Genomic DNA, 25,867 nt, shown 5'->3' with positions numbered 1-25,867 from the left:
AACTTGGCAGTTGGATGTCCGATTATAGATCAGATATATTTGTGAAGTTTTAGAGGAATTGCTTGACAGGTTCGGGTACCTGCCATACAACTCCAGAAGCTAATTTTAAATATTTGGAGAAATAATAAAGTCAGATTCATGAAACTTGGCAGTTGTGTGTCCAATTATAGGTCAGACATATTTCTAAAGTTTTAATGGGATTGCTTGACAGGTTCGAGTAGCTCCCATACAAGTCTTAAAGCTTATTCTCAATATTTGGAAAAATAATAAAGTCAGATCCATGAAATTTGGCAGTTGTGTGTCCGATTATAGATCATATATATTTGTGAAGTTTTAGTGGAATTGCTTGACAGGTTCGGGGACTTGCCAAACAACTCCAAAAGCATATTTTAAATATTTGGAAAAATAATAAAGTCAGATTCATGATACTTGGCAGTTGTGTGTCCGATTGTAGATCAGATATATTTGTGAAGTTTTGATGGAATTGTTTGACAGGTTCAGGTACTTGCCATACAACTCCAAAAGCTAATTTTAAATATTTGGAAAAATTATAAAGTCAGATTTATGAAACTTGGCAGTCGGATGTCCAATTATAGGTCAGACATATCCGTGAAGTTTCTATAGAATGACTTCACAGGTTCGAGTAATTGCTACACAATAACGAAAGGTGCAGGGTATTATTCAATCGGTTTATACCGACTGAAACGTTTTTACTTGTTTTTTTTTTTTGTCTTACTTTATTTCTATTTTCTGTTTGGATGATTCATTATGGATCATAACGTACGCTTTTAGATTATTCATCTCTTTATTTTTCTTTTTTATTATATTCATATTTTCTTTGTTATTTTTATTTCTTTTTCTTTTTTTATCGACCGCATTGCATGTAATAAGAGAAGTCATGTGATGGTACCAAATTTTACATGCCGAGTTTTCAGGGGAAACGTGTTTTTTCCATGGTAGGGAAACGTGTTTTTCCATGGTAGGGAAATGTAAATAAATTACTTCTAGATAGAGATGTCTATCGATTTGTATGTCTGTTTGTCTCTCAGTCTGTCTGTGCAGATCTGTATGTGACGGCTCGACCGATTTTTATAAAAATTTATATCTGAATCTACTTTTGAGATATGTTAGGTTTCTGCAACTGGACTTTTACTACGAACCAATTTTACGTTTTTGGCTTTATTTAAGAACTAATTGGATTATTTAAGAACTAATGGATTTCCCTAAAATTTTATGTATAAGTTCTGCTGAACATTGCAACAAGTCATCTAACTTTTTGAAGAACAAAAAAAATTTGAGGAATTGAGAATAAAGCTTTCATTAAGGATCGATTTTATATATTTGATCATATTTCAGGAACTAATTGACGGAATACCTCGAAATTTAATTCGGGTTCAATTTGAGTTCAGATTATTAACGAAATTAAATGAGAAACTTTGGAGGAAAATCGGATACAGAATGTGACTCTCTGAATCGAATTTAAATTTCTCTTGGTACTCTAATTTAGATTTAAAATCCATCTTTCATACAATTTGAAGTATATGTACTTATATTTAAATGAAATCTTCGTAATCTCATGTAAAACTTTAACGATGGTTGATTATGTGCTGACCACATCAGCTTTTTTTTTTTGGTGTTCACAATTCACATATCACAATATACATAGTTTTTTGAAGAATATTTCCAAAAAAAAAAACAGGAGTGCCAATATTTAAAAAGTGTTTGATATGACACTTTGTCTGACGGCGAATAATAGAAATTATTCTATTCTCATAAGATTCACTATCAGATTTTTTAAAAGTAAAATGGCGACAATTAATTTTTTTTCGTAGGTTTTGAACAGTGATCAGCTGATTTTAATTTTAGTTATTTTTTTCCTAGCAAATTGTTAAATTTTGACAATGTAAATCTATGAGGGCGTGTAAACATAGGCTTTTTCTTCACAGGTTTTCCTTCATACTTTCAATGAAATTCCGGACAATATATACTAAGCAAATTTGACAATAAATGCTTTTAACACTGTCGTAATATTAGAATTATTATTGTGAATTATATTGAAGTTTAAAATTGAAAATAAAATTTAATTATTTAAATATTCATATTTGAAAATCTTTACAAGTACAAGTTAATTTACATGACTTTACATATGTCATTATATAATATATGTATGCTGTACATTAGCTTACAAATGAAATACATAAATTTACACATATGTACTCGTACATATTTGAGTATATTGATAAAATTCGCTTAAAAATTTCTACTAAGTACTTATATGAAAAAAAAAATTCATACTCGTATGTATTTTTCTCTTTTTTATGTCAAGATCCTACTTGAGTTAATAACGTAAGCTTTTCAATTATTTTAGAGATTAGCACCTTATAAAATATTTAAATTTAATAGAGAAAAAAGAAGGAAAAAAATACAGGAAGTAAAGCAAATAATAACAAAATAGTAGGAAAATACAATCAATATTTGAAATTCAAAAGAAATAAAAATAATTTTCCTTTTTTTTTATTATGGTTAATCAATACTAGAGCTTAAAATATTTTTCAATGGACTAAAACTGCTTAAGTATAAGTATATAAAGAAGAACAAGGTTCAAAGCAATTTTGAACAATTTCGTACATACAATACAACATATGTAAATAAGTGCCTCAAAACAGACAGAAATTTTCATGCTAAATTTATTTAACAAAAAAGTATAATATTGGGTGTATTGAAAAAAAGTCTTATGTAAATAAAAGTGTTTTTAAGTTTTGCACCTTGTCCATACGCAATTTATAAGCACATTTTATATATAATTACATACTTGTACATAGTTTTTTATTATTCACTTATCATCGATTTTTATATTGGGAAAAGTAGAATAATTCAAAAAATTAGAATTGAATTTCTGTATAAGTTCAAGATGAAATTGCTAAAAAAAGACTATCATATTAAAATTCTTAAACTAATTACTTACCAAAATAATATAAAGAAGTTTTATAAATCTTCTAAAAAATTGTATTTAATAAACAACACTATATTTAATTAATAAGATGTTTTGAAATCCGATCTATTAAAATATAAATTTTTAAACTTAAATTTAAAAAAACTTTTACTGCATTATGAAACTCAAGGCAATGCTATTAATATTTTGCAGAATTGGTAAAAAGAATGCAATAAACAATTTGGAAATCATTTGAATGTTAAGAATTCGATTAGATAAAGTGAAAACAGTTTTGAAATTAGAAAAAATTCCAAGTACAGCTACGTAATATTTATTTTTAAAATTAGGGGCAGATACAAATTTTTAAATTTAACATTCAATTATGTACGCACATACGTCTAATATTATTTTGAAAATGCAAAATTTTGATTTTAATAAATGAAATTAATTTTACATTAATTTAAATATTGCCATTTAAGTGTTACGTAAGTGACACTTTCTGGTGCGATTAAAAAAGTATACATATATATGTATATGCAATCCAAACTATCAATTTGTTGTCATATTTGCTTGCATAGTTTTAAATAACTAATTCACTTTAATAGCACGCGGTCAAATTAAATTCTTTGGCAATATACAATGTTAATTTACAGCTACATTCTACCAATATATACACAGTTGGGCTCGTATATGTAGGCAATTCGCATAAAACAACTCACTGCTTTATTAGCAAAATAAAATTGATTTGATACATTTTTCTATTTTTTTTACACGCTTATTTAAACACTTCGGTTACAATCTAAAGAACTTCTATAAAAACAAAAAACTTTCACTTTCACAACTTCTTTCTTTTTGTCATGGTCCTTTCATATAAAAAAAAAAACAAAGGACAAGTTATTTTTTTAATTTCATCTAAAACTCAATTCTGACATTCAGTCGCCATAAAACGTACTTCAACAAGCTTACCTCTTTAAAAGTTTTGTCAATCTGCAATTTGTAACATGAGTAAAAAATACGTTTAGAAACAAAATTTGTGCTTTTAACGAAACTCGTTTAAAAGAAATGCTAGATATAAGCGACAAGAATCGTGTAATTTTCGATATGCTTTAAGTGGTCCACAGTTTATTGTTTGTTTTTTATTAATATTTTTAATATGTATTAAATAAAGGTAATTTTAATCTATCAAAAATCTTTTATTTTGCTATTTAATTTTACAAAAGCATTTTAAATAGCTTTATGACCGTGTACTTAATTTTTAGAAGCAATTTAAGTTAAATATGTAGTTACGTAATTGTTATTACTTAATTTTTCGAAAAATTTTCTTATTCGAAAAAAATAATAATATTACTACATTGTGACCTTCTCAAACTACAAATTAACAACTCAAAAGCAAGTAAACTGAATACTTAAATGATTAAGTTATTATTATAAAATAATTGTCTTTTATTAAAGTTATTGAACCACACTAAATTAGAATAAAATTCTTTAATTGATTCTTAATCGTACTTATGTATTAAGCTATTTTAAGTTCAATATAATGGTGTCTTAATACCTAATAATAAGTACCTATAATTAATATTTTATATTATTACAGCTTATAAATTTATATTTAATGCATGCCTATTTAATTATTTGAAAAGAGGAAGTTCAAATTTTTAATATTTCCCCTCATGTAATAAACAGAGAAACGAGAGAGGAAAGAGAACAATATAAAAAAAAAAAAATTTTTATTAATTCTGAGCATAACTTTTTGGTTTAATTTGTAATACAATAGAACGTTTTTTATCGTATTTTTTCTTCTTATTCACTTATGTATATAGAGAAGTTAATATTTATGTTACATAAGTACTTACTTATAATATGTACAACGTATGTATACTTCTGTTTTGAAACCACAAACCGCTATGATGACTGTACAAAGTGTGATATTAATATTTGTTTGATTTGATTTATATAAATGAAATAACCAGTGACTTTCAATCTGTGAACAAGTAGCTTCTATCAGAATATCGAACCTTAAAATGCAATTCATCAATTCAATTAGATGTTATAAGTCAAATAATATATTAAGGTCCAGATCATTCCTATTTTCGTCACTCATGTTTTTGCTTTATTTTTATTAAAAGAAATGTAGAAATTAAATTATTTTATTAATACATTTTTATTGTTAACCACTAGTTTAATTGTATATATTATAATAATGCCTTGTATTACATATATTAGAATAATGTTCCAGATAAAAAACATTGAACTAACTCGTTTAAGTCTCCTAACAAAATTTTGATTGTCAACCAATCGACCCGCCTTGATGTTGACATGATTGGATAAACGCATTTTATGATTGGCTGCTTGCTTTTTAATTTCGTCTGTGATACTTAGAATCGTGAGATTCCTGTGTATAATCGGCATTACGGACATACCAAGGGGCGTTTACAATGTCCCGTAATACTCTATGCGTTTTGAAATCTTTGAACAGATTGGATACGAGTCTGCGCCCATTATAATAAATAACTATTAAATAAATCTAATATGTTCCTTAATTTAAAAACATTTACTAATTCAGTTATGTCCAATCTATATTACTATAGAGCAGATCGTGAATATTCTAAATGACTGTCATCGGAAACGATTCAAAATTATTGTTCTTGGAAGAATTATTTACGAGTTCTGTAAGGTGATTTGTTAATAGAAGAAAAATTTTACTCAATTATAGGTTTGAAGAAAAAGTATTTTGGTTGTAACAGTATAATTGCGAAAGAATTGCATAGGGTCGGTTTTCACAATATATTTCAGTTTATCGTTTGTACATATTTAAAGGGCGTATTTAATATGGAAATTTGGCATTTTAGGAAGAGGTTACATTATTAACATAATTTGATTTCTACAATCTAAATATAAATAACAACTTACATGTCTTTTTTTTTTTGGTGTTTTTGTAGCCCATTAAAATTGACTTTTGAGAGGAATGAATTGAATTTGGGTAACGTTTGGAAAACATTGATATTTTAATTCTGCTATATTTTTTTTCTTGTAATTTTGTGCAATTAAATATACGTAAAACACAGTTTTTACCAACCATGATATTAAGTAGAATATTAACTGCTTCTACTATATGTACTGGAATTTATGATTTTGATTATAGTTTTATCAAATCATAAAATATAAAAAATTCAGATATTTCAAAATCAAATTCAGATATGTTATTTAGTGTTGTTATTTATTTATAAAGATAAGATAATCTGAAGCAATATTATAGCAAATAGGAAAACTACCAAAGTTTGAAATAATTTTTGTAGTATTTCTTATAACTAGTGCCACATTATGTAAGTTATTTACTTGTAATACCTGTAGCAGTAGAATTAAATGGTTTTGGGGAAACCATTGAAATACATTGGTTGTATTTTTATTTATTGTTTTCTAACACACCAATAGTGGAACTTAAAATAAGAGAATTAAATGTTTCAACTTTATTTACTTAATACTATTTTTATACTATCCGTATGAATTTCGATTTCTTTGTTATTTTTACTTAATCTCATCTGATATAATGTACTCATAGACAAATAAATTATATTAAAAATATAAGCAATAAATTAGATAAAAAAAATATAAAATATTGCAACTTCCAAAAGTACTTATCTATTGAACGTTGAAAACCAAAATGTAAGATGTTGTTATTGGGATTGTAACCGGATAATATATTAGTTAAATAGATACAGGCAGTTTGTAAAATTAATTTAAAGAACATATTATGTATGAGCGACATACATATACTTATTTTTTAAAATGTCGAAATCAAATTTATTTCAATACATCTGAAATCTAAAAAACTATAAATAGAATTTAAAATTTAACTAAAATCATAAAGTAAAGAAAAACTATACAATAACATTTAAAATTTCTAATACGTTAGTAGAACAACTTTTCTTTTCTACTCTAAACCAATATAAGATCGATTTCTAGGTTTTAAAATATTTTTTATACATAATTTGAATTTTTATAACATTCTTTATTATACACATAAAATACGAGTAGAAACCTTTCTAATAATAGCATAATAAAATTTTACAAAAGAAATTTAAATAGGTTTAAAAGTTTCTGCAAACTAAAAATGAATTCATTAATAGTGTTTAATGATTGCGGGTACCCTACTTACGAATTGACTTGTATACAAACACTTATGTATTTCTAATAATTATTCATTTTTATATAAGAAAATTTTAATTTAAATATGCTAATTTTCACTTAAATGAATTCAAGTTTTAATTTATGCATCTTGATTTTTCAAAGGTTCAAAATTCAAAATACTTTTTTTATTTTAAATAGAAACATTATTAATACAATTATTATTTTTAATTTAGAAAAAAAAAAACCAAGTTAAAAATCAATAACTAAATAATTCTGTCATATACAGGGTGATTCTTTTAAAATTAACTAACTGGAGAAATTATGTATTATATTTTACAATAAATATAATATTATCTTATTTAGATAGATGCAAGTGGAAAAGTAATTGTGTAAAATTAGTATAATTTTCTACTAAAAAAATACGTGCAAATGTTGTTAACATATATAAATTTTATTTTGTTCGAAAGTTCATTTTTGGTATTTTTTATGCAAATACAATTTCCAGTGTATTAGTTCTCAAGACACTGTTGGATATCAGTTGTATAGTGCCCATTTATCTTAGTTTCAATTAAATAAACTTAAATTATTATGATTTTAATCAATATGTTTAATTAAAAGTGTTCGAAACGTCGACAAACAAGTTAACAAGACATATAATAGCACAGGGCACGGTACTCTTTGACTGCAATAACTATTCCATATAATGTAGACACAAATGGAGTTATCGGTAATAAAAATTTATAAATGACTCCAAGAGATTTAGGTCCAGATAGTGCAATATCTTGACAATTTCTTAATTCGAAAACATAAACATTTTTTTAATATCTGCAGAGACTCAAAAATAGCGACTTGGTTCTTTTATCACGAAGCAGCATATATGCGAACATTAAAAAAAGAAAAAAAGCTCGAACCGCAACCTCGAATTTTTGGTTTTCTCATATTTTTTACATCTTTTTTTTTTTTGTCATTTAGACCATAAGCTTTAGAAATAAGTATCATATTTCTTCCTCCATTTTGAAGTTTTCGCCTACTAAAATTAGCAAAATTAATATTTTTGGCTTTTTTATTTTCCGAAACTGTTAGTTTTTCCAATTTAATAAAGGAGTAGAAAATATAAATGCTAAATCATGAAATCTTACCAACATAAAATATAATTATATACCTGAATTCATTCAATTAATCGTCGAATTTGACCTTTAATAAGTACATATTATGTTAACGCTTCTTTTAATTTTTTTTGTCATTCCGAAAATTTGTACAATCATATTTATTATAATACATATGTACGTACAGTGTTTTTTAAAAAACGGTATCTCCGATTCGCTAAGGAAAATATGCTATTTTATCAACCATTGCTTTATTCGAATTTATTTGTTTAACAAGTTAATTTTCTTACATAAAATTTTTCTGTGTTCAGTTCATAGTGTGGATTTTAAGTGAAAGAAAAATGGGTAATTTCACTTCGATAAAAATTTTATATAAAAAAAATTTTTTGCATTATTTAAAAAATAAAAATAACATACTGTACATAAAATAATATTATGTTTGAAAATTTGTTTGATTTTATGGTAAAATCAACCAGTTCTAGTAGTGACATGTTATTACTATAATAATTAAATTATTTTTTTCTCCCAATAAAAAAAACTGGTACACTATATTTGTAAATATATGTATAGTGTATTGTGCTAAATTATTTCAAATTCATTTAAAGTTTATGTGTACACATACATACTGTGTAATGTTCAGTTTGACAAAGACGAAGGAGTAACATTGTATGTGCAATTAAAAAATTCTGTAAGTGCAACTAATAAATAAAAATATTTCAAATTTGAAGAATTTTGCAATACAAGCTTATCTAAATAAAATAATTTTTTCTAAATTTCAATCTGGAAAAATTTATCGAAAATCTATTACTCCTTAAAATTTTTATTTTGAGCGCAAATTACTGATCATGCTAAAATTTCGAAAAGCAATTCCATAATTCAAATAAATATCTTGTGACCCAAAAAGCTATCTTCGGATTAATTACAAAAATTTAACTCAAATTAAATCACAACAATAGCTTTCTCACATAAATCAAACTTTCGATAACTGATTTAATTGTTTTATTATACTATAAATAATATTGATTTCGTAATAAAAAATATGAATTTATATGGAAAGACCGTCACACCCATACGCTGTTTATGGTTAATACATGAATAAATAGATTGCTAAACAATAATTAATAATCTTTTGAATTTTTATTCTACTCGGATTATTAAATTTAAATAATTATTTTTAATTTTTGGGATGAAGAGATGGGAAAAAAATTGTTTTTTTGTCATTCAATAATATTTTAATTTATTATAAATAGAAAAAATTTATTTATAAATTTTAATTTGTATTTATTAAAAAATTTTATTTATAAATATTTTAAATTTTATTCAATTAGGTATTCAATTTTTTTTTTTGAAAGATTTTCTCATTAAATAATTATAATTTGACTTCATAAATTTATAAAAATATATTTTTCTAATTAAGTATTTTTATCATTTTGAATTACTTAGGAATTTGTTTGTAGAAATTAGACCTATTGCTTATTCTTATGAAGACGTATAATCTTTACATTAATTCTAAATTAAGAATACGTTCATGATAAATATTTATGTGATTTTTTGTTAATATTTTAAAAACTATAGGGGTTTTCATTAACACTGTAGTACTTATATTGTAATATAGGCTTCAAGCTGAACTATACAGGATGTCCGAAACTTAATGGTATTCCCGAAGCAGGGTGATAGAATGCATACAGACGAACAAAAAACACCTACTGACATTTTTCTTTTTGGGCCCTTGTCCTCGAATTATGGGGCCTCAAAGTTGGAACAGTCGTAATATTCGTAAATTAATATTTCTTATAAACAATAATTTGGTTGATTTTTGAAAATAATTTTTGGAATAGTTTTCATTACGAGAATTTTTAGCAATATAGTGAAATTGTTATTAGTATAGCGTTTTGTTTAGTAAAAAAAGTATTGCAAATTGCACTACAAAATTTATGACGTTATTAGTTTATTGTGTTGCGTTTATGGAAATCACTTTTTCTTATAGATACAAATCTTTTGTACGGATTTGCTTGTGTTTACACAATAATAACTTTAATATTATTACGATTAATATCAATTTAGTTAGTTGCAAGCTTATGATCTCAGGTGCCGCAATCTTCTTGGAAATTCAAATTTCAGAGTAAATTGTAATAATTTGAGACAAAACTATAAGAAACAGTTAAATGGTATTTCGATACTTGTGTTACTGTTAAATGGTATTTCGATACTGAAATTTTCATTTGAACATAATAATTATTTTAATAACGAAAATTAATTCGTAAATTATTTCAAAAGATTCATATTTAATTATTATTGTAGAGTATAAAACTTGCACCGATAATTTATAGAAGCAAATTTAACATTTTTGGTGTTAATATATTTTTTTCGCTATAATATTATTTTATAATGTTTTAGAACCGACAAATTTCCAGCTAGAGAATTCCCGTTTTTTCACAAAAAATGAATGTTTTAAGTGCTCATTTATGTATAAATAACTGAGAAATCGCATTTTTTGAGTTATGTGACTGTTACATAGCAAAGGAGCTAAATATTTATTTGATTTTAGCTAAAATTCGGTATTATTGTTTAATACTTATTTTCGATATTCATCCAAGTATTGAATAACGCAATAGAAGACTTCTGCAAAAAACTAAACAATGTATGAAATAAAGAGTTACCTATGCATTTAACTGAGGGTTCTTAGAACAAAACTATTTGAGTTTTTGGAAGGAAAAAAAATTTTTGTAGTATACACTCATTGCTTTACGGAACATACGAGTATTAGTTTCGGAAATGTTGTCCTTAAAGCGAAATTCCGTAAATCGAATCTTTTTACTAACATTACGTTCCAACTACATAATTTTTCACTTAAACTTAAAAATATAAATATGTATATATATTTCTTGTTAATTTGCAAAAAATATATGTAGTATAGGATTTTATTATTATTACAAGATTAGACAACAAAAATCAACAAGAAATTTTATTTCTCGGAAAAAAGGCAGTTACATACATAAATTCTTTGCATTATTTTACTCTGATCCCTGTACATATACATGCATAATCACAATGGTTTTTATGTATCTACATAATATTTAACATATACATACATTGTATATTTAAATAAAAAAATTCTAGAAATAAGTTTTTTTTATAAAAATTATAATTTTTTTTTTTTTGCTTTTTTAAAATTTACCGTAAATCGAATTTTTTCTCGTAACAAGAGACTTTGGCTTTATTTTTGAATTCCGTGAAACCGAAGTTCCGTATTACGAGCTTCCGTTAAGCGAGGGATGACTGTATTGATTCATAATAAAGATTACATTTATTTTAGTAATAATCGAACTTACTCTTACTTTAACTTCATACGTTACCCCTGGCCCAACGAAATATACCATATAATATTCTTTTTAGGATCTCTTGTTTTTAATTAAAATAAAAATTAAATGAAAAGTTTTTTAATTTAAACAAATAAAAAGTGTTAATTTAAAAAAAAAAACAAAGAAAAACATTGAAGAAAAAAATTTTAACATAAAAATAATTTTTGATTAAAATGGGAAATTTTTTGTAAACAACCATAACCACTCATAAAAAAAGAGAAAAAAAAAGAAAACAAGAATGTTAAGAGCCCATTTTATTTTGCAAAGGCTTAAATTGTTTAAAATAAAAATGAATAATTTATTTAAATATTATTTATTTTTACATAATAAATTTACATTTTATGTTATGTTGAATTACAAACTTTAGCAATATTATTTTTTAAGTCAGTCAACTTTGTTATGCTATAACAAAAGTGTTAACTATAGACAAATAATTTTGTGAGATATTAACCGACATATACTTGTATTCAAAACTAAACAAAAGTATATAAAACGAAAATTTTTGCTTTAGATGATTAATCCATATAAATCTGATGGCAGCATAAATTTATAATAATTTTACTTTTCTAGTCAAACCACACTAAAAACACAAATTTATAGATCAAATTCTTGAGACCGGTTGTCACATTGTTTCGAAAATCCACTTAATAACAGAAGGACTATATTAATTTTCGAAAACTTTCTTTTAACTCCGTTCATGAAAATAGAAATATGTATTGAGAATTAATTGATAAAATTTTTGACAGTTGTATAAAAGCAAATCAGTATAGGTTGATCGTAATAATTATAACAGTTCATATTGACAAACGAGTCAAAAAAATTTCGCTATATTGTTGATAGTTTACAAATGTATATGAAAAAAAAATTGATTCGCCACATTTATTTTCTAAAATTAATACAGGATAATTCAGCAACAATAATGAGCCATATATCAGGGTCGAAAATGAGTAAAATTTTTGTTCGGTTCGGTTTTTTTTGCTTATAAATTCCTTTCCAAAAAAGATAGAAAACAGACAAATTTTAAAAGGGCTGTTAGAGGACATAAAATAAAGAATAGAGGATTATTTGATTTTTACATGTTTTTTGGAAACACAAGAGTTCGAATTTGTGGAAAATATCAATTTCCTTATTTTTATTTTTATACTTTTATTTGTCCCTAGAATGCAAGTATGTACACATACATTGTGTTAATTTACAAATTTGTGCAATATACTTAATTTATTTAATGTTATTTTAGTGTAATTTTTAGTAGCAAATGATAAAAACTATGTGCATTATTTCATAAAGGTAGAATTATTTTTTGAAATAATATTCAATTATTATATTACGTAATTATATTAAAATTATATTTATTATACATATATCTATTCTATATATATATCTACATATCCACTTCACTATAAAATATATATTTTAGGTTTTAAAAATAATTATTGTACGATATAAATAATAGGATTTCTATTTAAAGCGCAATTATCCTTCTTTTTAATTATTTCAAAGTGTAAAACTTTAAATATACTCGTAACTAATACAAAACAATATTATCTATATGTTTTCGATATAAAAAATAATACGTGGAAAAAAAAATTTCAAGGACCATTAATTTTTAATTATAAGCAATATAATTTTTATGACAATAAATAACTATAATTAATTGAAATTAACAATTGAAAAATATAAATATTTCCAGTTCCTTATAGGAAGTAAAAATTAATTTAGAAAAGGTATTTTTTTTGTGCCCTTAACAAAATGGTCTTTCTAGGTTTTATAGTTAAATATCTTTCAGTAACAATATATGTAAAATGTAGAAGGTAGAGGTAGAAAGGTAGAAATATATAAGTCAATATTTGTTATAGGTGCATTTAGTATTAAACACTTATTATAAGTATATGTATATTAAATAAATAATAATAATAATCGTAAGAAATCCTTGTGTTTGCAATTTAAATAAATTCTTAATTATACTTGAGAATCTATTTATCACATTTGCATAAATTTAAAGAATATCAGTCTTTACTCGAACTGTTGCGGCTTATTCAAATATAGATTTACATTTTAAAAAAAGTAGTGCAATGGAGTCCTCACGAAAAATAATTAAACAATTCTAAACGCACAACATTCGAAACGAAAATGCTGCACTTCAATTGTTAATGTGTCAGCAAATCCTTAAAAATTTTTTATTTTCTTTCGTATGATAGTGTGAAGACGTCACACACTTGTAATTGTATTGGACTACATGTATTTTTAATAAGAATAGTGGAAAATTAAAAATTCTAAATTTTACAATGTCTAGTTGTAAATCTAATTTTACAACGTTCAGGTGTGACTTTTTAAAAATTCAATTATCAACTTATAATATTCTTCTTTTAAATTAATTTTTATTTTGCATTTTTAAATTTAAAAATTTAAAAAAAAAAAATTTGTAAATCGAAAAGTTCCCAATAAATCTTGTTTTCCAAAGAAGAATATTTTGTATTAATGTTCTTATAAGCATTACAAAGGGTGCGTACCAAAACACAAACCCTTTGATGTCAAGTTTTTATTTTACATTTACTTAGTTAAGCTTCATTCAAATTTCTATTTTATTTTTATTTAAGCTTTTAAAATTTCTATTTTAAATTGTTTTGTATTTTGGTAAGCAACATAAAATGTATTCCGTCTATCCTTTTGCAATATATCAGAATGACATAAATTTGACTTTATTTTGATATTTTGTTAAAAATTACTAAAATAAATTTTACATTCGATAGATTATACCAAAATTCTAAAAAGTCAAGTTGATGTCAAACCTTTTGTTTGGTAAATACCTTAAGTAAATTAGAAAAAAACTGCGATATTACAATTAAGCAAAATACAAAAATTAAACTACAAATAAAAAATTTTTATTGTCAAATAACGAAAGCAATGAAAATCAATCGACATAAAAAAAAATAAACAAAAAAAATGAGTTAAAATTCAGGAAAACAATCACTATTCTTGAAATTACATTTTTGTTCTGTCAAATTGGTGACTTTGGATATTTGTCACTTTGGCTATAAGCTCGACTTTCAAAACAAGACTAAAAAAAGTTAATAATATTTAGTAGCATATCAGTTATATAAAATTTTGCAATTATTATTTGCTTTTCTTATTAATCACCCTATCACATTTTTTCATTTTTTTTATGAAATGTCAATATTTAGATATGCATGTATTGCGTATTCATGCATATTTAATATATGCATTTAATTTTGATTTAGATTATCCTTTCGCGTGAATTAAATCCTTAAATTTGCAGAACCATCTGTTCTGCAGTTGCATGAAGAAATTTCCATTAAGTTAAATATTTTAATACTTTAAAAGAACTGCAGTCTCATATTGAAAGTAGAAAATAAAATAAATTTCATCTAGAAGGATTATATAAAAAAAAGACCTTTTCAATTGTCAGATACAATTTACTGCAAATTTAATACTGGTTAATAAGTAATTATTATTGGATTTTTTATAAATAAACTATTGAATTTTTTAAGCATATTCTCCTATTCCCACTGCTAACGTTTAATTACGGTTAAGTTTTAATTAATGCCCGATATAAATAACATTTATTTATAATATGTATATATTTGTATATATATATACAAAATAAATATATATTCTTAATGTTATTTTATTAATTTACTCAAGTTCATATACGTTACATACGTTATGTGTTGCGATTATTACTCGTATAAGCAAAGCAAATTTTTTACATTGATATTTTTATATAAATACTTTTATATTTTTTATACAAATATGTACAAATACACGTGTATAATGTACATAATATATATAGTGTATTTAAAAATTTCAATATTTTTTTTTTATTTTTATCCTATTTTATTACCGTTATATATTGTATGTATATTTATATAGATCAAAATTAGAAAAAGAAACTATAAAAATAATCGATAAATTTTTTTATGTTTTTTAAATATTATAAATATTTTTTATACTTCTATATAAATAATAGAGCAGCTATATTATATGGTTCAGAGGTCGGTAACATTAAATAATAGTCTCAAATCTGAAATTGAAATGTAAGAGCTATCCGAACTAAATTTTACTTAACATGAAGCAAAATGAACGCAATTCGTTTTGTTGCTTGGGTTTTGTTACTATGGGGCTATTATTTTTTTTGAATTTTAATCAGAACTACATAACTCCGGATTAAATGTAATTAATTAATTGGTAACCCGATGGTCCGCTAATAATTAATTTAGTTTTCCGATCCATAACAATATATATACAAAGATTATATGCCTGATACCATAAAAACGAAACTAAAATCGATTTAACACATTAATTCTCTTATTTATATTTTAATTTATATTTTATATGGTATATTTTTTATGTATATATATAATACATGTAGAAATATTATTTTCCACGAAATGAAAGAAGTTTTGGTTACTTTACCATTGGTATTCTTGAAATTTAAAAATTTACTATAATGCTTTTAATTTAAATAGAAAGTTTACTTCTGAACTTTAACGCAACCTATGAAATTTTTAATTTGTTTTCGAATTTTGCTTTTTGCGAACAAAACTAATGAAATAATTTTTATTACTTTTTTTTTGAAAGGCATTGTTAAAAATAGCTCAAAAACCATAAAATGTCTAATTTTGAAGTTCACATTACTCTCTATTCATATTTTTTCACACTCTTTTGGACTACACTCTATTTAAATTAGATAAAGCAGTAATTGGATTAGGAAATACGTTAATATGTTGCTTTAAAAATTTATATCCTTAACGTATTATGGCACGTTTCATAATTTGACTGTTTTAGTTCAGTCTATAATCGTATTAAGGTTTTACATGACTGTTCCATGTATACGAGGTATGAAAAATTAAAAAAGAAATAATTAAGTCTACTTGAGTCATATTTTCAGAATTTAAAATTTTCACCCTATAACTATGTAATTTTATATTTTTAATTGTTCTACTTAATGGAAATTTAACAATATTAGGTGAAATTTTATAAACATTGTATACTACCAGATACTACGAAAATACTAAAATTATATTCAATTATTTGAATTTCTTACCACATTTTTATATTACATAATAGTGCCGTAAATATGACAAAAAAATCAATATACTTACTTACATTATATGAAATAGATATAAAAATTCTTAGTAATAAAAAATACAAAAAAAAAAAATATTATATTGGCGTAATGCGTCATCATAATCAGAATCCTACGGTTATGGATTTGTCTGCATAAAATTTAATATCATTTGAATTCCAATATTCTTATAGTTTCAAAAAAGAAATAAAAATAATAAAATGAACCCTGACCTAATATTCATTTTATTTTATTGGACTTTTTTTTTAAATTTTCATTAAAAATTTTCAAATTTATATTACATTATTCAATTTTCATAAATTTTTGAAATTTTAATGCAACTTTTTATTTTTAAACTTAATTTTTAAATTTTAATTTTTATTGCTTTTACAGAAATTGGAAAACTTAGATGATTCAAGCTTAAAAAAGTTATTAGAAGAAGCCTACTCCTATAAGAATCCCGCCGATAAAAAAACTAAAAGTGCAATTTTTTTGGTAAGTTTATTACGGACTCAATTTGTACAAAAGTTACGTTATTTTAATTTTATGATTAATGTTTTTATTAATACTTTTAATAAAAACATTAATCATAAAATAAATAATACTATCAATATTATTTATTAGGATCCGTGTTTGAATAATTTAATTGTGCCCTTAATATTCTTATTCCGTATTTATTTTGAAACAAAAAAAAACAAAACTTAAAATAGTTATTTTTTTCTTGCATCACATTTAATTGGTTTTTTCTCTTAACTCATCATTTTGCCTTCTGTTGGAAATATTGTAAAGAATTGAAAATAAAATTTTTGCCAAAAGTTTGATTTTAAATCATGCGTTTTCACGGAATTAAAAAGCTAAACATTCGTATTCTGTGAGATAATGGAATATTATTCAAAAGTATTGAATAATTTTATATGCCACATCACTTTAAGCAATGCATCTTATAAAGGAAATATAGCTTATTGTAATAAAAATGTAAGGCCGAAAACCTATCTATGAAAACTTATCTTCCTTAAAGAATCTAAAAAAATTTGTTTTCGGTTTCCGAATGCCTATGCCTCCTATATTTTTTCGGATAGATGAAAATATGATAAAATTTTTATTTCGACTTGTATTTTAAGAAATGCTAAATAATACAAATACTGTAGAAGTTTTACAATTAAGTATATATATAAGCAATTTTCTTTGTTGTTATATAAATAACTTTCCTACTATCATTCATATTTAATTATTTATAGATTAACATAAAATAATTATAAATTAAATATAAATTTTTTTAACATTTTATTCTTTTTATATTTTTAAATTAAGCAATTATTGCAAAACGCAGAAAAAGAAGAAGATAATTTTGATCGTCGTATACGAAGTGATCGTACAAGTAGTAGTTCACTTCAAGATCTATTCGAAGCATCTCGAATAGATTATGATCTAAATAGTAATAACAAAAATCGCCGTCATCATAATTCACGTCATAAAAAAAATAGTTCAGTATCATCCAGACAACGGGAAGGTGGAAGTTTACCTAGTAATGTGAATGTATCAAATTGTAATTTAAGTGTATATGATCGACCATTTTTAAATGAAGTTGTAATTGAAAGACGTGGTAAAAATGAACGTACATGCTCCGGTACAAGTGGTTCATCAATGTCAACTTTTGGTTATGAATCTATTAATTCAAGTAATAGTATATGTAAAGATTTTGATATGAATAGTGGTGGCGGTGGAAATTGTATATTAGGATCAAATAATTGCACAAATAATAATGGCGACGCAATTATTGATATTGGTGAAACTGAAGAAACTTCACTTTTATCTAAAGATTCAGTAACACAGGTAAAATCATTTATAATATAAAAAAATTTAAATATTTAATAAAAAAAATATGGAAACTATGAATGCATTTTTTAGGGATTTTTTGAGCCTATGGATATTGATGATTATGATGAAATTAAAAGACATCCTCGTTCTATAACAAATCAAGTAATTAATAATAGATTAGAATTTTCAGCATCCGAACCAAAAAGTTATGTAGATGAAACAATAAGATTTCCGTCTTTAGAAAGTGGTGGTAAAATTAGTGTAGATGCTACTTCTTGTGTATCCTTAGATGAAAAATATCCGTCATGTAAATCAATATTGGGAGAAAAAACCGAATTAAGTAAACAACAGCCGATTTTCACCACAACTAAAAATATACCAGTGAGTAATTTCAAAAATTAAATAATATTATATTCTCTTTCATTTAATGTATAATATTATTTTATACTTTAAATGGAATAAATTCTGTTTTATCTTATTTTAGTACTTATTAACTTTTTCTTAACAAATTGTTAATTACAATATTTTCATAGAAACAGTTTGATGAGAACGGAAACGCTTTAAATACGCATTTCATTAGTAGTATTCAAGCTCCGCCAATTAGTCAATCGCAGGCGAAGGCTAAAAAGAAAAAACCTCAGTCAGAACGTAATACAACCGCGATTAATGTTCAAAATTTAGAAGGTTTTCGTGGTAACGATGATATTAACGATTTGGTTAAGTATATTGAAAATGATGAAAAAGGTGAAAATAATTCAACAAGTAATAAAAGAATTGAAAGAGCAACAAAATTAAACGAAACAAATAGCAATCGAAATAAAAGAGATCGAAGAAAGGAGAAAGACCATAAAGATATTCAACAAAAGTTGAAAAAGTCAAATTCTTTAGAAGAATTACGTAGTTGTACTAAATTAGATGAAGATGAACAGAAAATGGAAACGCATGTTGTACAATTGCGTAATAAATCTAAAATTACTAAAAATAATAATACTACCAGTAATATTACTGCTGGTAGCGGTAGTAGCAGTAGCAGTAGTAGCAACAGTAGTTGTGCAAACAATAATAATAATAATAATAATAATAATAATAATAATAATAATAATAATATTAATAACAATAATGTTAATAGTAGTAGTAATAGTAGCAACAACAATAGCAACATCGGTAATAATAGTAACGAACATGTAACACCTAAAGAAAGCGTAGGTGGTAATAATAATAAGCACAAACGCGGTGAACGTAGATCATGGGGAACTGAAGAATTATCATATTTAAACGAAAATAATGCTATTGAAGAAGTAAGGGAAAAAGTTAAAGAAAAAGAAAAAAAGAAAAATAAAGATGTTGTTAGTAATATTAACAGTAACAATAATATTGGCAACAATTATTGTACTAATAGCAATAATAATAACATGAACAGTAATAATGCAAACAATGGCAATGCTGGTTCAAGTTTAACTTCTTCCGGAGTAATAACACCTTTATCGAACAACAATTCTCTTAACAATAGTGAAAATAATAAAAATGAAAAAATATCCAACAAAAGATCAATCAAAGATAATATCGATAATACTTTAAATAATAATTACATAAGTAACAGTTGTGGCTTGTCAGCAACTATTTCATCCACTTCATCTTCTTCAAATATTGCAAATAATAATAATTTAGATTCTCTACAGTATGAAACCGCTGGCTTCCACGTAGTAACCAAAAAGAAAAAATCGAAAAAACGTCAAATTGGTGATGAAAATAATCAAAATATAAACGCAGGTAACAATCAAAATAACCGCAATAATCAAATTTCTTCTTTTGGGTCCAGTAACAGTCATAATGTTAGCGGCAATAATAAAATATATAACAATAATAGAGATAATAATAACCAACAGTATAATAAAGGTAATAATAATAAATATCATAGCAATAACTCTAATTTTCATAATGACCGAGACATCTACATACGCAATAATAAAGACAAATCGCGAAGAAAATCTACTTCATCTATGCCACCATCAGAGAAATCTGATTCAAGTGATTCGGAATCAGTTCATTCATTACCAATAGAGTCAACATCATCTCGTATTAATTTTAATTCAGCAATGGCTCCATCTTCAAAATCATCAACGCTTGATAAAAACTCAACTAATAATAAAAATACGAACAATGTAGGTAACACATCCAGTAGTAATTCGACAAAATCTTACGCTGATATTACAAGATTTAGTACAACATCATCAAATGTAAATTTAAATTCAAATATCAGTGATAAATGGCCAACTGTTTCCTCTAATGCTACGGATGTTAGTTCTAAGCCAAATAAAAAAGGCACCAAACTTGATTTTCCCGATTTACAACAACATAATACAATGGCAGACAAATTGAATAGTAACAATGAAATTTTGGGTAATAATAATCTAATGGGCAATGCAGGCAATACAAAACAGTTACAACAACATGCCTCATATTCACAAAGTTTGACTGTTAATGAAGAACAGATCATAAGTAAAAAACAACCAAATTATAATAACATAAATAATAACCCAAACAAAATTAAAAATTCTGAAAAGCCTACAAATAACATCATAAATAAAAATGATAAAAATCTTTCAATTAATCCGGATACTGTAAATTTAGTTAATAATTTCGGAAATGTTAGCACAATATTGAATTTAAATAATTCGAATTCAAAGCAAATGTTACAAAAATCTAAAAGTGTTGAAAATGAAACTTATTATAATAGTATAGATCAGTATCCTGCACTTGGTAAAACAGTTAAAAGACAAAATACAAATGCTGGATTCTCCACAAATGCAGTAGTTACAATTCAAAGTACAAATCAACAACAGCAACAACAACCTCATATTCAACAACAACAACATACTCAAACAGTAATATTGCAACAGCATCAACCACAACATCAATTAAAACAATCCGCAACTAATGTAAATGTAATGACATCTATTGCAGTTTCAGCACCATCAGCTTCATCAATTCTACCAAAGCAACAAAATATAGCAATTCAAACGCCAACAGTTGTTTTAAATAACACTGGCGTTACAGCCAATATTGCATTCGCTTTGCAACAAAAGCAACCACAACAATCACATGTGATATTTATGCATCCAGCATCTCCGCTGCCATTGACATCATTAGCATCGAATCCTATACTTAATAGTGATAAAGCTGAAGTCTTAGTAGTAGTTAATAATAACGCAAATAATTTAATTTATTCTACAACAAATGATTCTATGTCACATAATATAAATTTAGTTAATACTACCTCGTTATCTACTTCTAATAACAATAGTAGTAGTGATAATAGCTATAAATGTAATAATAATAATAACAATAATAATAATAATAATAATAATAATAATAATAATAATAATAATAATAATAATAATAATAATAACCAGAATAATAATAATAATAATAACAATAATAATAATAATCATAATACTACTAATATTACAAATTACGTTTACCATAGTAATGAGAATAGTAACAACAACTATAACGATAGTAATAATAACATCAATAGTGATAATAATAATAATAGCATTAATAATTTCAATAATAATACCAACAATAATAATGATAATAATAATGATAAAAATAATAGTAATAATAATAATACCAGTAGTCATAATAACAATAATGATAGTATTAATAATAATATTAATACTAATAACAATAATAATACTTGCAATAGTAATATCAATAATACAAACACAACTAGTAACAGTAATCGAAACTCAATTAACAATAACAATCCGAATAATACAAATTTTAGTAATAGTAAAAAATCAAAATCTAATGCCAAAGTTTCTAATGCCAATAGTGAGTTAGTCGATGAGAATTCATCGATTGCGTTGGGAATTGTTAATGTCAGCAATATTTCACAAACCGTTAATAGTAAACGAAAGCGTGATAAAAATTTACAACAACATCAGGTTCAGTCGAAACATGAACAAAAGCAAGAAGAGCAACCAAATCAAGAAGATCAAAATGCACCAAATGACAAAATTTATCAACAAGCACCTCAAACATATATTAGTCATACTATTGTTAGTCATATTACGAACACTTCACCAAATCAGGAAAATTCTTTAGCAAATTTACATACAAAACTTACATCATTATCATTTTCATCAACTAGGCCGGCTGTGATTATATTGAATGATGACTCTTCAGTTCAGCAAAATTTAACAAATGAATTTACTTTTGGTGATTTTAACGAAGAAGAATTAAGATTTTATAATAGCTCGTCAAGTGAGGTAGTTATTAATAGGGAATCAGGTATAACAAATGATAGTTACTTAGAACAGCAACAAAATAACAATAAAAGTAACAACACTATTTGTTTGGGGAATTCAACAAATTTAGATGATTCGGGTGGCCATTATAGTTTTAATAGTATTGAATCAGAAATTTGTAACAACAGTGACGTTTCAATATCGTCAAATCAGCCAATTATTTGCAATAAAAATCAACAATCACAACAAATAACTGATAATGGAATTAATATTTCGACAAATTCTGATTTAGGTTATCGAAGTCAAATATCTGAAGAGCATGCCCTACAAAATGATGTTTTACCAAATACTTCTACAAATGTTGAAGACACGAGTTCTTATAAAAATAATAGCTTTGCTGACGCTGAGAATGATGTAGTTTCTACTTCTGCCATGTCAAATGCGCCTATTGCTAATGACGTTAACATTAGTAACAGACTTGGAAATAATGGAAAAACTAATAAAATTCAACAAAAATTATCGAACAAATTATTTAGTGGTAAAACAACACAAAATAATTCTCAACAATCGTATCAACAACTGAATGAAAATAAGGGTGCAATAATTACTTCTTTGTCATTAGCAGGAAGTAAAAATATTAATAACAATAATAATAGTAGTAAATTACCAAATTTCAATGCAACTACAACTAAGCATTCAGTTTCAACATCAACATCAATGTCGCCACCACCATATACATTACCGATAAAGCCTTCTAATTCCATTTCCACTGCAACAAATAATATTGATAATATGGATAATGTTGCTAATAGAAAAAATCAAAAGCAAAATTACCATAATAGTAATAATAACAGTTATAATTATAATAATAACAAACAAGATGTTAGTACATCAACAACGCCAACAACTAATGCAGCTACAACTGCTGCTGTTACTTTACCATTATGCTTAAGTTCCAATAATAATATAAATATGAGTACAGCTACTAATGACATAAATATTACTATAGAAAATCAAAAGAAAATGAAAAAGGATGTTAATATTAAATACATTGCACCAAATATTGATCCTGAATTGAATTCAATTAATTTTGAAAAAATTATTAATTTTGTCGGAAAAGGTAAGTTCCACTTTTTTTTTTAATTTTTTAAGTATGAATAGATATTCTGACTGTAATAAATTTCAATTAAAACAAAATTTATATTAAAAATTTGTATCAAAATTTTGTATTGTTTTGTTGTTTTGAAAAAAAATTCGTAAGTGTGAAATTATATTATCAGATCATTGAAGCAAGGTTGGAAATTTCAACAAAAATTATATTTTTTTTTTTTAATTTTAGCTTGGGAGGAAATTTGTGTAAGTCGTGAAGGCACCGAATTTTATGATGGACAATAAATCAAAGGAACTGAAATCATTCACGGAATAACAAAAGGAACAGCAATTCTCCTCTTCAGTTAAATAAAACTAAGAAATTTAATTAAATATTTAACATTAAAACATACTGAATACGTATATCGATATTTAATAATATGTCAAAAAAAATTATTGTAATATTTAGTTAAAATGAAAATTAAATTATAAATTTTTTATTCTTAAAATTATTCTTAAAATTTTTTTTTTAAATAGTAATATATATATATATATAGTTAAAAAAAAAAAAACAAAATAAAAAAAAATTAAAATATAAATTTAAAAAAAAATGAGATGAAGAAAAACATTTAAATTTATAAATAATGAAAATATTCAAATTATGTAATTTGCAAAATATTTAAATAGAGACAGAAATATTATATAAAAAAAGAAGTACACATAACGTCTATTATGATTATGTAATTTATATGTAGCTCGATGTATACATTATTTTACGTACATTCAAGAAACTTGAAATTATACAATTAAGCATTGAATGAAACTACTTTTGAGTATAATTAAATGTTTAATGAAGAAATCCGTAAATAAAAAAATAAGAAAAAATAAAATTACAATTGAGTAATATATTGAATTGAAAAATTATTGTTAAACAGAAGAGGATAAAACAAATAAAATAGTGCAACAGAAAAAAAACTATAATATATTCAAATCCATAATATTAATATAGTGTAAATGCTTTTATGCCTCATAAACTATTTAAGATTAATATTGTAATAATTCAATAATAATTTTAAAAAATTTTATTTTATTAAAGTACCCAAAATCTTATCAATTATTGAGGATTTCTTTTTAATTTCAGAATTTGGTTATTTTTAATTTTGTAATATTTATAATAAATAATTCTTAAAATCATTTTCGGTTTTATTTTTAAATTTTATTAAAGGGGCACAAAAAATATTTATTTGCTAAATTTATTCATTTGCTGTTTCTTTTTTTTTTCATATTATAAAACAAATTTAGCACTAAATTTTTTAGGCATCGAACTATTTTACAACTTTTGTCCTTTTGTGAACATTTAATAGTTTTTCACTCATTTTTAGTGCAGTTTTATTATAAATTATAGATTATAATAAAAAAAAAAACGCTTTCCATTTAGACATTGTCGTAAAATGTTAAAAAATATTCTGAAATTGAAAAGAAATTTCTTCATTTGATTTGGGCTGCAGATGTACATATATATTAAATAGTAAATAATAAATAATTTGAATCCTTATTCATATTAATTATAGAGATAAAATGAAAAAAAAAATAAAATATACATACACTATAGCTAAATTAAAAAATTAAGAAAGAAACAAGCAAAGCGATATTTTTACTTTGACTTTTTATTAGCTGAAAGTATTGTATTTAATATTATTAGAAAAAAGAAAATGGAAAAACTGAAAAAGTTTCATATTTGATAATTACTAATTTTATATATGTTTAAATACATAATATGAACATTTATATACATATAAATACTTTATAAGTCCTTAATCTTATCTTATCTACTTTATTATTTGATATTTTACAAAAACAAAATATATACATATATATATAAAATTATAGAATAAAATATATTTATATGTACAATATTAATATTATTATAATTGAAATAGAAAAAGATAACAAAAAAGAAAAAATGAGAAAAAAAAAAACATATTAATTAGATTAATACGTAAACGTATCACATAATTATTTATTGTTATTAATATTATGTTTTTTTTTGATTAAATTTGATATATAAAAATGAAGTCCTTTAAATTTTTAAT

The 25,867-nt window shown here is 24.2% G+C and overlaps 1 protein-coding gene across 7 annotated transcripts in view; it reads left to right on the top strand.

The window, feature by feature from the left end:
* LOC129618601 (uncharacterized protein DDB_G0283357-like) overlaps positions 1-25,603 on the top strand; it is a 61,553-nt gene extending 35,950 nt beyond the window's left edge. For 6 of the 7 annotated variants that reach the window (XM_055533486.1, XM_055533476.1, XM_055533465.1 and 3 more), the window contains exons 3-7: positions 17,008-17,109; positions 17,926-18,447; positions 18,523-18,813; positions 18,966-23,805; positions 24,025-25,602. In XM_055533486.1, coding sequence (XP_055389461.1) covers positions 17,008-17,109; positions 17,926-18,447; positions 18,523-18,813; positions 18,966-23,805; positions 24,025-24,080 — 5,811 coding nt within the window. In that variant the 3' untranslated portion in view covers positions 24,081-25,602. Of the gene's footprint in view, positions 1-17,007; positions 17,110-17,925; positions 18,448-18,522; positions 18,814-18,965; positions 23,806-24,024 lie in introns of all 7 variants that reach the window. The other variant, XM_055533493.1, reaches the window with a different exon arrangement.
* Positions 25,604-25,867: the final 264 nt, after the last annotated feature.

Source organism: Condylostylus longicornis, unplaced genomic scaffold (genome assembly GCF_029603195.1).
Source record: "Condylostylus longicornis isolate FDR11 unplaced genomic scaffold, ASM2960319v2 ptg000001l, whole genome shotgun sequence".
Classification (NCBI taxonomy): Eukaryota; Metazoa; Arthropoda; class Insecta; order Diptera; family Dolichopodidae; genus Condylostylus; species Condylostylus longicornis.
Note: the sequence above shows the minus strand (reverse complement) of the source record. Positions and strands in the feature narration are given on the sequence as shown.